The sequence below is a fragment of the Garra rufa genome, chromosome 12 (assembly GCF_049309525.1).
Source record: "Garra rufa chromosome 12, GarRuf1.0, whole genome shotgun sequence".
Taxonomy (NCBI): Eukaryota; Metazoa; Chordata; class Actinopteri; order Cypriniformes; family Cyprinidae; genus Garra; species Garra rufa.
This window is the reverse complement of record NC_133372.1, coordinates 39,328,463-39,340,009: the sequence shown is the minus strand read 5'-3', so window position 1 is coordinate 39,340,009 and position 11,547 is coordinate 39,328,463. Positions and strand designations below refer to the sequence as shown.

Genomic DNA, 11,547 nt, shown 5'->3' with positions numbered 1-11,547 from the left:
TCATGCAATTGACACTACTAAAAAATTGGATTCTCATGTTAAACATGACCAAAGTTAAAAACATGAGTTTGACATATGCCAGAGTATTTCTTTACCCAATGCACTCCTTTAGGGTTTGTATAAGCTTTTTGTTTTTTGTTTTTCAAATATGATAAAATTCTTTGGAGATATGAAGGATGCAATATTACTCTTTAGGTATTCAAGGTTAACATGAGATTGGCAGAAACTGTGTGTGCTATGTCAGCTTTAAGGGTTAATAGTTGACTTGAAAATCATAGTCTTCATTTACTAACCCTAAGAAGAATTTGTTTCTTCTGTTGAACCCAAAACATTTTTTTGAAATCAGTGGTTACAAGCAACAGAATTATAAAACTCATACAGGTTCGGAACAACTTCTGAGTCAGTAAATAATTAACATTTTTGTTTTTGGGTGAACTGTGCCTTTAATTTTTGAACATTTTAGTTTGTTGGTCTTTATAAAAGACAACATGTTTGCAATCCACTTGCTACAATGACATAATTCCACTAACTATTTCAAGGTTTTTATTATCTCAGGATGTTATTGTGAAGCAGTAATTTTCCATTGCTTTTGCTTGTGGTATAACAACACTTGTTGGATTTGTGCTGGTCAGACGAAATCTGAGCATTGAAACATACGCAACTAAGACTATTCAATAATCTTTGCTTCTTTTTAAATCATCATTACTTTGTCTCCTACTTCTTCTCACTCAACGTCTTGACTGATAGAAGACTGTTAATACGGTTTTGTGACTAGTTGTTCTGTTACCAGACAAAACAGATATTTTCTGGCAGGATCTGGCATCCGGGCCTACCCTGGATCTGATATTTCTGGTGTGGAGGCATGATCTAAGACAATCCTATTTGAGGACGTGAAGATGAAGAGAACACAAGAAGTCAGAGAAAATCAGATAAATGAAGTAGAAGAGAAAAGGTGGGACAAAGCAGAGCCTTCTGAAGAGATAAAAGCAGAAACGCAGTTAGCGGAGGAGTACTATCATGGGCTTGAGGATCTACCCTGGAACCTGAACTCACTGGAGCAGTTAGTGTACATCAGCCTGCCAACATGGATACAAAGAGGTGAGTAGCCTAATATACACAATCAATACAGATTCAATGCATTTCCATCTTTACTTAATGACACTCTCAGTATTCACTGGTGACTCTGGGGTTAGTAAAACCTTGCATCATAGTTTATGAAGGTCAGCGGGCAGCCGTCCATCACTCTTGCCCTCATTACGCCCCTTATATCCCACCTGCTCTACAGAAGGATCATGCCGGACAAATGCTTTCATGGTACAACTTGTGAAATAAGTATGACAAACACTATCTAGTGATAGTGCTTAAACAATTAAGTCATATTCAAAATGCAGTATCATGTTTCTTGAGCAGCAAAGCAATATTAGAATGATTTCTGAAGGATCATATGACACTGAGGACTAGGGTAATGTTGCTGAAAATTCAGCTTTGCATCACAGGAATAAATTACATTTTAAAATACATCAAAATAAAAAAACAGATATTTTAAATTGTAATACTATTTCACAATATTACTGATTTATTGTATTTTTGTGATCAAATAAATGCAGCCTTTCATGAAGAAAAGCTATATATGCCTTTTGGAGGCAGCTGTAGATGTACTATAAACTGTATAATGCACAGTGATTAAACAATATATTTTGATACATTGCTTTCATGTTTGCACCGTACTAAAAAGGGAAATGTAAAAATGCACATGCTAAAATGAAACCTCTATCTTTAGCTTTGCTTTGTAACTTAGCTGAGCAGTTTGGCATCTGGACTTTTCACAACAACATCCTGCCATGTCGTCTTATATCCTACGCCTTACTGCCCTACACTCTGCCAGCTACAGCCGTCATCTCATTCATCTATAGGTAAGATCTTTAGTGTAAATATGTTGCTTGTATCTCTCATTTCTGCGTAGTTTATCAGTACATGACATACACAGACAAAATATGTAAGCACCTATGTTTTTTTTGCATGCAAACAGATTTTTGTGCTGGGCGAAGAAAATTCCCCACCAGGTTCTGAACGCAGGCAAGGAATTCAAACAGGAAGTGATCGCACATCTGCGATTACTCTTTGCACACTTGAGAGGACTTCTGCCAAACAGGTAAAACTAGTAGTGCAAAGTTTTACATACAGTTGATGTCAAAAGTTTACACCCCCCTTTCAGAATCTGCAAAATGTTGATTATTTGACTAAAATAAGAGGGATCATATAAAATGCATAATATTGTTTATTTAGGACTGACCTGAATAAGATATGTCACATAAAAGATGTTTACATAAAGTCCACAAGATAAAATAATTGTTGAATTGATAAAAATGACCCCGTTCATAATTCTTAATACTTCGGAAAAATCCTTCAGGTCCCACAAATTCTTTGGTTTTTCATCATTTTTGTGTATTTGAACCCTTTGCAATAATGAATATTATTTTGAGATCCATCTTTTCACACTGAGGACAACTGAGGGGCTCATATGCAACTATTACAGAAGGTTCAAATGCTCACTGATGCTCCAGAAGGAAAAACTATGCTTTTGAGCCGGGGGTGAAAACTTTTGAACGTAATGGAGATGGGTAAATTTTTCTTATTTTGCCTAAATATATATATTTTTTTCATTTAGTACTGCCTTTCAGAAGATATTTACATGTTTTCCAGAGGACAAAATGGCAAAAGTTTTCACCCCCTGGCTCTTAATGCATGGTTTTTCCTTCTGGAGCATCAGTGAGTGTTTGAACCTTTAATAGTTGCATACGAGTCCCTCAGTTGTCCTCAGTGTGAAAAGATGGATCTCAAAATCATACAGTCATTGTTGGAGAGGGTTCAAATACACAAAAATGCTGAAAAACTAAAGAATTTGTGGGACCTGAGGGATTTTTCTGAAGAACTTTTTTCAGGGTAAACAAGGGACTCAAGAACAACTATCACTAAACAAAAACAAACAATCAAACAAACAAAGAATACAGCTGTGGATCATTCAGGTAACAACACAGTATTAAGAATCAAGTGTATGTAAACTTTTGAACAGGGTCATTTTTATAAATTCAGCTATTATTTTCTCTTGTGAACTATATGTAAACATCTTTTATGTGAAATATCTTATTTAGGCCAGTACTAAATGAACAATAACATCCATTTGTATGATCCCTCTTATTTTCATAAAATAATTAACATTTTGCAGATTCTGAAAGAGGGATGTAAACATTTGACCTCAACTGTATTGACCTTTTAATGAACACAAAATGACATTAGCAACCCATTTAACTTCTATTATGTGACATTATTTCTGAATTTATAACAATGTGAATGCATCTTTAGATTGAACACTTTGTATTACCATTGTATTACCATTATTAGATGTTCCTGAATTTTTCCAGATTCCTGCTTTTGCAAATTCCGACTTTGCTCCCCATGCTTGCTCTTTTTCCACCCTGGTCCTGTTTCCCATCTCTTCCTTTTACTTTCCTTCCGTCTTTTCCTTTACTTTCTCCTGCTTTGCGTTTTCTGCAACGCCGTCTCTCCGCGTCAACCTCAAAGAACGAGCCAGAGCATGGAAACCAGACTCGGCCTCTCTGGTCTAGAAAGCGATCTCTCCTCAGCTTCCAGCTCACCGGATCCGGCGGTTTCTGCAAAACGACAGATAACATCCTTACAGATGCAGAGGCACAATCTTCAGCCTTCCTCCTGCAGCTCAATTTAGAGCTAGAAATGGACAGCCATCCTGAACCACTACAGCTTCAGAAGGACATGGGAAGTTTATTACTAAACACAGAAGTAGATGAGAATCTCTCTTCTCCTTTTATTTCTTACATGGATGTGCAAGAGGAAGACTGAATGACGGTGTTATATTGCAGACTATAAAAAAAGTCTATACCGCAGAATATTTGGTTAATACTCTGAAGATGGCAATGTATACATATCAGTGTTGTTATTATTAATTAGTTGAAAATTGAAATAGAGCTGAAATAAAATGATATATAAATATTAACAAAAAACAATGAGTTAAAACACAAAAACCTATAAAAATGACAAAAGCACATAATGACAATAGTACTAATTGTAGTAAGAATTTAGTAAAAATGTAATAACATACAGTGATATTCTGTTTTCTGTATGTAACATACAATGTATTATAATCTAATAAATGCATTCTCAAGCCAAAAATACACAGTTTGGGTCAAAATTATAGATTTTTCTTTTATGCCAAAAATAATTAGGATATTAAGAAAAGATCATGTTTCATAAAGATATTTTGGAAATTTCCTACCATAGATATATCCAAACTTAATTTTTGATTAGTAATATGCATTGCTAAGAACTTAATTTGGACAACTTTAAAGGCAATTTTTAAAAAATATTTAGATTTTTTTTTTTTTTTTTGCACCCTCAGATTTCAGGTTTTTCAAATAGATGTATCTCGGCCAAATATTATCCTATCCTAACAAACCATACATCAATGGAAATCTTATTTATTCAAGGTCACATATGGCTATAATATATATATTTTTTTTTCATTTTTCATTCATAACTAAATTTCCTATGCTCTTTTTTATTATTTAAATTGATCATTATTTGCTGTATAACATTATTTGACTAACAATATATATTTTAAAATAAAAAAATACATTTAATTTAAACTTAATTTTAAAAAGCAAGAAATGAAATAAACAACACTTTGCAAAAAAAAAAAAATATTTATTCCATATATTTAATATTTATGAAGTAAACATTCTGCATATGCCTGCATATACAGTTACAACATATCTAATATATATATATAGTAAATCTCATGAATTTGAGTTACAATATATAGATAAAATTTCATGATGTAAAAAAAATAATGAATGCAGTTGTGCAAATACATCATAATTTGTCAATATTCAAATTCACATTTAGATTTCTCTTACTTCATTCAGGGTTTTTATGATGTAAACTTCATCACATGAAAATTTTCACATGAATTAATATTGTTATTGTGCAAAATGAAAAACTATAGATATTTTTAAAATCCTTCATTAAGGCTTTTTTTGTGTTGCTACATTTCAAAGGTAAATCCAGCAGTAAAACCATGCCAGCTAGAAGCTCACACTTCTACAAGCTTATGAATTCTTGCTCAGAGTTCTGTTTTCTTCGATCCTCTGCATTAATGTCAGAGAAATGCGGATGGCTCTCGCTCATGTGAGTGAAGCGATCGTGGAGATACTGGTTCCCAAAGCCCATGATTTGTCCTGTGGCTTGGCGGTGCAAATTAGCCACTCTGGCTGTGAAATCCAGAGTGAAGGCGAACTTTACCAGCTCCGGTGCCACAACATGCGGCTGGGTTTTCTTATTGGGAACTTCTGACTGCACATATTGATCAGCCATTTGCTGGAAGAATCCATAGGTGATTCCATCTAGATAAGTGGTCACGGTATTGTTCTTTTTCAGCTGGGGGGCGAAGGAGATCCGAAAACATTATTGATCAAAAGAAAATTGCAAGGAACAGCAGTACTTGGGTGGTTTTTATACATCCCATACAAGTTTTAAACCGATTCAAAGATCTGCAATAGTATTAAATATCATTTTTAGTGATTTCAAAAGGAAAGACGCACACTTACCCTGTCATGTATTATGTCTCCTTCTTGTTTTATAAGTTCTGTGATTCTCCTGATAACCTCCTCTTGTGAAACTAATTGGAAAAATACAATAAAAAAAGCAAATGTTATAAAATATAGAATTTGTGCTTTGAGCAACAAGAAAATATTAAGGGAAATTACAACCTGAGGCTAATTTGCTCATCATTCAAACCAAAAGATATATTTTTAAATAAGTTCACCCAGCATTTCTGTACAATAACAGATTACAGTGACACATCTGTCAAGGACAAAAAACACCATAAAAGTAGTTCATATAACTTGTGTGCTGTATTCAAAGACTTCTGAAGCCTTTGTGTGAGAATTTGAAGAATGGAAAATTAAAACTGAGAATGCAGAAAAGAAGTTTATAACTAGGTGATAATATTACTTAACAATAATGGACTTCATATAATTTTTGTCTTTCTTGGGTCACTATGAATTGTTCTTCTTTCTGTTCCACAGAAAATATAACAGCATATGCTTTTGGAACAACACAAGTATGAGCAAATAAATATAGAATTTCTATAGATTTATAGAATTTCTATAAATAATTAGTCATTTAAAAGATTTTTTGTCTTTCATGGTCACTATGAATTGTTGTCATTTGTGTTCCACAGAACAAATAGCAGCATATGGTTTTGGAACAACATGAGTACAAGGTAATAATTATAGAATTTCTATAAAATTAAAGAATTTCTTTAAATAATTAGTAAAAAATGTTTTTTTGCTCACTATGAATTGTTCTCCTTTGTGTCCCATAGAATAAATAACAGCATGATTTTGGAACCACATGAGCATACATTTCTATTATAGAATTTCTTTAAATAATTAGTAAATGAAAAGAATCTTTGTCTTTCATGGTCACTATAAATGTTTCTCTTTTGTGTTCCACAGAAATATAATAACAGAATATGGTTTTGGAAGAAAAATAATTATAGAATTTTTAAAGAACTGTAGAATTTCTTTAAATAGTTAGTAAATGTCTTTCATGGTCACTATGACCTGTTCTCCTTTATGTTCCATAGAAAAATAACAACAGCATATGGTTTTGGAACAACAGAAGTATTATAATTATAGAATTTTTATAGAATTATAGAATTTCTTTAAATAATTAGTATATTAAAAGAATTTAAGCCTTTCATGGACAGTATAAATGGTTCTCCTTTGTGTTTCACAGAAAAATAATAACAGCATATGGTTTTGGAACAACATAAGTATTATAATTATAGAATTTTTATAGAATTATAGAATTTCTTTGAAATGAAAATGATTTTTGTCTTTCATGGTCACTATGAATTGTCCTCCTTTGTTTTCCACAGAAACAAAAAATCACAGCATATGGTTTTGCAACAACATGACTATGAGCAAATAATTATAGAATTTCTACAGAATTATAGAATTTCTTTAAATAATTAGTAAATGTTTTCAGTGGTCACTATGAATTGTTCTTCATTGTGTTTCACAGAAAAAATAACAGCATTTGGTTTTGGAACAACACAAGTATTAGAAAATAAATATAGCATTTCTATAGAATTATAGAACTTCTTTAAATCATTAGTAAATTAAAAGAATTTAAGCCTTTCATGGACAGTATAAATGGTTCTCCTTTGTGTTCCACAGAAAAAACAACAACACGTGGTTTTGGAACAACATAAGTATGAGCAAATAAATATAGAATTTTTATAGAATTATAGAATTTCTTTAAATAATTAGTAAAAGAAAAACAAATGTCTTTCATGGTCACTATTGTACTTTGTGTTCCACAGAAAAAATAACAGCCTATTGTTTTAGAATTTCTTTAAATCATTTGTAAATGCTTTAAATTTGCATAAGCTTCATTGCTTAAATGATTACAGTTTATTGAACTAATTTAAATTCTAACAAATTCAGTCATTTCAAACTTTCAATCTTTGGTGGAACACAAAAGAAGAAAGAAATTAAGTGTTTGAAATTAGATGATTAGATGATGGTAAGTACATGATAAAGTATTTTAATTTTTGGGGTGAACTTTCCGATTAATCTCATCCTTGTTCTGTTGTAATTCAGAAACTGAGGCACAACTAGCTGAAACCTGTACTGTTTGTGGCGTTGTGTCTATGTAATATGTAACCCAACTGTTTTGCATCATTCAAATAGACTATTACAATAACACTCACTATTTACACCATTCTGGTCTGTTGGATGATAAGTGGCATTGTCATTGGCTGGAGTGTCTTTCACTTCATGGACAATCCTCTCCAGTTCCTCCGACATTTTCTCATAGTACGAGGTAGTGGATTCCACGACCTCAACAGCTGTTAAAAATCAAACGTTATTAGAATTTTTTTTTCAATATATGCAAAGTAATTCACATACATGGAGACAATCTGAAATTCATACATTTTTCAGTTGTCATATCTCCACTTCGCCTCCATTTTAATGATCTCCTGTGAAAGGTTTTCTTCTTCGAAGATTTCGAACGCCGCAGGTTGATATCCCCTTTTGACAGGGAGTCAGCTAAAGGCAAACAAGAGATTTGGGGTGTTGAGGATTGGGAAAGAGGGGGCTGTTCTTCGGTTCTTTGATGGTCTTGTTCCTTCTCACTGTTTCCTTTGGAAAACCAGTTTAAGAAACTCTTCCATACAGTAGGTTTCTTTGTCTTCTTGCTTTCTTTTTCCTTCTTTTCCACAGTAGAGGTCTCCACATTTTCTAGCACATTTAATTGCATATCTCCATCAGCAAACACACTCGTTTCAGGGGGTAAAGCATCAGTGCTTTGCCCACCTTCCTCCTTGCCCTTATCCAAACGAAGCAGCCGCTTCTTGGGTTTGCTATTGGACTTTTGTGACACATTTGAGCCATCGTTGCGACGCAGGCTCCCTTTCACTCTCCACATTTTGGATTTCTTCTCAGATGGCGTTTCCTTTTTATCCTGTGGTGGTTCAGCGACTGGCTCATAACTTATGTTCTCATCAGAGATGGATGCTTGTGAAGTCAAGTTTAGAGATGTATCACTGGAATGTTTGCGATCTCTTGTCTTTCGCTCTTTGATGGCGACCCATTTGCGTGCTCTTTGCTCCTGTCTCAGCAGACTTTGGGTTCCATCATTAAGGCTGAGACTTCGCTGTACATACACCTCCAGCAGCCGTTTTGTATCCTTTTCTCCTACTGACAACAGCTGAGGGATGTGCTGTGTATTCTGGTCAGATGAAATGGTCGCCATGCTGTCATACTGCAAATAAATACATCAACATTTGTATTACTGGTTGGCTGATGGCTAATATAATATATACACTACTAGTCAAAGTTTTCTTTTTTTTTTTTAAGAATTCTCTTCTGCTTACCAAGCCTGCATTAATTTGATCCAAAATACAGCAAAAGCAGTAATATTTCTATTTGAATATATTTTAAAATGTAATTTATTCCTGTGATCAAACCTAAATTTTCAGCATCATTACTCCAGTCTTCATGATCCATCAGAAATCATTCTAAAATGCTGATTTGCTGTTTAAGATTTATTATTATTATTATTATCAATATTTAAAACAGCTGAGGACATTTCTTCAGGATTCTTTGATGAATAGAAAGATCCAAAGATAGGCATTTATCTGAAATAAATGTCAGTATATTATTTTTCCTTTGGTAAAGAAATTAAAGAAATTAACACTTTTATGTAGCAAGTATGCTTGATTTATCAAAAGTGATGATATAGAAATTTATAATGTTGCAAAAAAATATCTATTTTAGATAAATGGTGTTCTTCTGAACTTTCTAGCCATCAAAGAAACCTGAAAAAAAAATCTACTCATAATAATAAATGTTTTTGAGCAAAATCAGAATATTCAAATGATTTCTGAAGAACCCTGTTACTGAAATAACGATGCTAAAAAATCAGCTTCGAAATCACAGGAATAAATTACATTTTAAAATAAATTCAAATAGAAAACAGTTATTTTAAATAGTAAAAATACTTCAAAATGTCACCTTTTGCTGTACTTTAGTAAGCAGAAGAGAATTATTTAAAAAAAAATATATATAGAAACATTATATATATATATATATATATATATATATATATATATATATATATATATATATATATAAAGAAAGAGAAAACAACTACAAATTAACACTTATTTTGCAAAATATTTTAATCAAAATTCTGCTGACAAGCTAATTATCCAGTGCTAAAAATCGCCAAATGTCGTCTGATTAATTGCTAAGGTTGCATATTACTGTACGCAGAAAGTTACTATTAATTTTGGTATCAAAACCACTTTTGTGTTCCTCGGAAGAAAGAAAAGTATAGCAGTTTACGTGATTTTCTCCACATAACCTAAAGGAGGCGATTTTACATTTTTACGGGAACTATCCCTTTAAGAAGTGTAGATCTTAAATCGTTTTAAAAACCATGGTAACGGCACGCATCTATTCAGCTAGCAGCGAAAACACAAACCTAACAAGACAAACGTTACTTTAATGTCTCGAATAAACCATTGATTTTGTCTTACTATTTCTCGCACTCTTCGATGTTAGTCCAACATCCAGTGGCGACCGACTGTTTGAGCAGCCTTTGAGGAACCTTGGACGTGTAGGCGACGTTTAAGACGCCCATTTTGGATTCACCTATCAACAGGCGCTGCAGCGGGGGTTGACGTCATACAGGTAGTCCGGGAAAGGTTTGTCAGGTGATGTTTACGGTTTCGGCGCAGTTTTCTGTCCATGTTAAGAAGAATAAGAAAATATCAATTGCAAAGTGAAACTAACCTACATATTTCCAAGTTAGTATGAGTAGAAGTAATTAAAACGTGAGTCATGCAATAATAATCAGGCTTATTAATTATTATTTTTTTTCCAAGTCATGAGTTTGGAATTTATGCATATATGTGACACGAGGAAGAGATTGCATCATTCTGCAGCCAGTTAACCATTTACTGTAGATTGTGTTGGAGCCAGGAGGACATGTAGCCTGCACTAAACTGTTTATGAGAGCAAGAAATTTATGAATCCTTCACTTTGTCTAAGATAAGACATGGAAAGTCTGGCGCATAATGAAAATGAAATCAAGACAAGTGGGTATGCAAAAATTCATGTGTTGCGATATAAAGAAATTTTCTGGGAATGACATTTTGATTTTGTGACTAAAATTCAAGCAGACAAAAATCAGGCAAAAAGAAAAATGTCATACATTTAGTAAGATTTAAAGATGTAGGACATAAAAAATTGGACTTCACCTGTAGAAGACTTCATTTGACCATAAATGTACCTAACCTCAGTCCTTTATGTCATATGTTTTGTGTTAAAATCAAACAGAGGAAAACTCCATTTAAAGTCAAACCAGTTTGTCAGCTGAGTTCTTTTGTTGTTTGCCGGCTGCTTTTTACCAAAAAAGGGCATTGGATCTCTTTACTTTCATTATTTACGTCTTCGTTAGTATAGAAATTTGTATCAGGTACTGGCTTCATATTTACTGTATTCATCATATCTGCCTGAGTGCATTTATGCAAATACATAAATGCACAAATACAGTTGAGGTCAAAAGTTTACACCTGCCTTTCAGAATCTGCACAATGTTAATTATTTTACCAAAATAAGAGGGATCATACAAAATGCATGTTATTGTTTAGTTAGTACTGACCTGAATAAGATATTTCACATAAAATATATTTCCATATAGTCCACAAGAGAAAATAATAGTTGAATTTATAAAAATGGCCCTGTTCAAAAGTTTACATACACTTAAATTCTTAATACCGTTGTCCTGAATAATTAAAATGCCTGCTCTTCTTTAGGAAAAAATCCTTCAGGTTCCACAACTTCTTTTGTTTTCCAGCATTTTTGTGTATTTTAACTTTTTCCAACAGTTACTGTAGGATTTTGAGATCTGTCTAAGTACATCTGAGGGACT

At 32.9% G+C, this 11,547-nt stretch overlaps 2 protein-coding genes across 2 annotated transcripts; one reads left to right on the top strand and one right to left on the bottom strand.

Moving 5' to 3' along the window:
* Positions 1–822: 822 nt before the first annotated feature.
* Positions 823–4,195, top strand: LOC141346348 (uncharacterized). The gene is made up of 4 exons (XM_073851199.1): positions 823–1,098; positions 1,781–1,913; positions 2,030–2,152; positions 3,423–4,195. The coding sequence occupies exons 1-4, from the start codon at positions 897–899 to the stop codon at positions 3,877–3,879; spliced, it is 915 nt and encodes a 304-aa protein (XP_073707300.1). The 5' UTR covers positions 823–896; the 3' UTR covers positions 3,880–4,195.
* A 619-nt stretch (positions 4,196–4,814) lies between these two features.
* Positions 4,815–10,270, bottom strand: LOC141347687 (uncharacterized). Its single transcript, XM_073852662.1, has 5 exons — positions 10,151–10,270; positions 8,040–8,871; positions 7,817–7,954; positions 5,643–5,713; positions 4,815–5,472 (listed from the first exon to the last, which is right to left on the bottom strand). The coding sequence occupies exons 2-5, from the start codon at positions 8,860–8,862 to the stop codon at positions 5,137–5,139; spliced, it is 1,368 nt and encodes a 455-aa protein (XP_073708763.1). The 5' UTR covers positions 8,863–8,871; positions 10,151–10,270; the 3' UTR covers positions 4,815–5,136.
* Positions 10,271–11,547: the final 1,277 nt, after the last annotated feature.

Coding starts and splice junctions, on each gene's coding strand:
- LOC141346348 (XM_073851199.1), top strand. CDS start 897: ATGAAGAGAACACAAGAAGTCAGAGAAAATCAGATAAATGAAGTAGAA. Junction 1,914..2,029: donor GTCATCTCATTCATCTATAG/GTAAGATCTTTA, acceptor GCATGCAAACAG/ATTTTTGTGCTGGGCGAAGA. Junction 2,153..3,422: donor AGAGGACTTCTGCCAAACAG/GTAAAACTAGTA, acceptor GAATTTTTCCAG/ATTCCTGCTTTTGCAAATTC.
- LOC141347687 (XM_073852662.1), bottom strand. CDS start 8,862: ATGGCGACCATTTCATCTGACCAGAATACACAGCACATCCCTCAGCTG. Junction 7,955..8,039: donor AGATATGACAACTGAAAAAT/GTATGAATTTCA, acceptor GATTTTTAACAG/CTGTTGAGGTCGTGGAATCC. Junction 5,473..5,642: donor GAGACATAATACATGACAGG/GTAAGTGTGCGT, acceptor TTCGCCCCCCAG/CTGAAAAAGAACAATACCGT.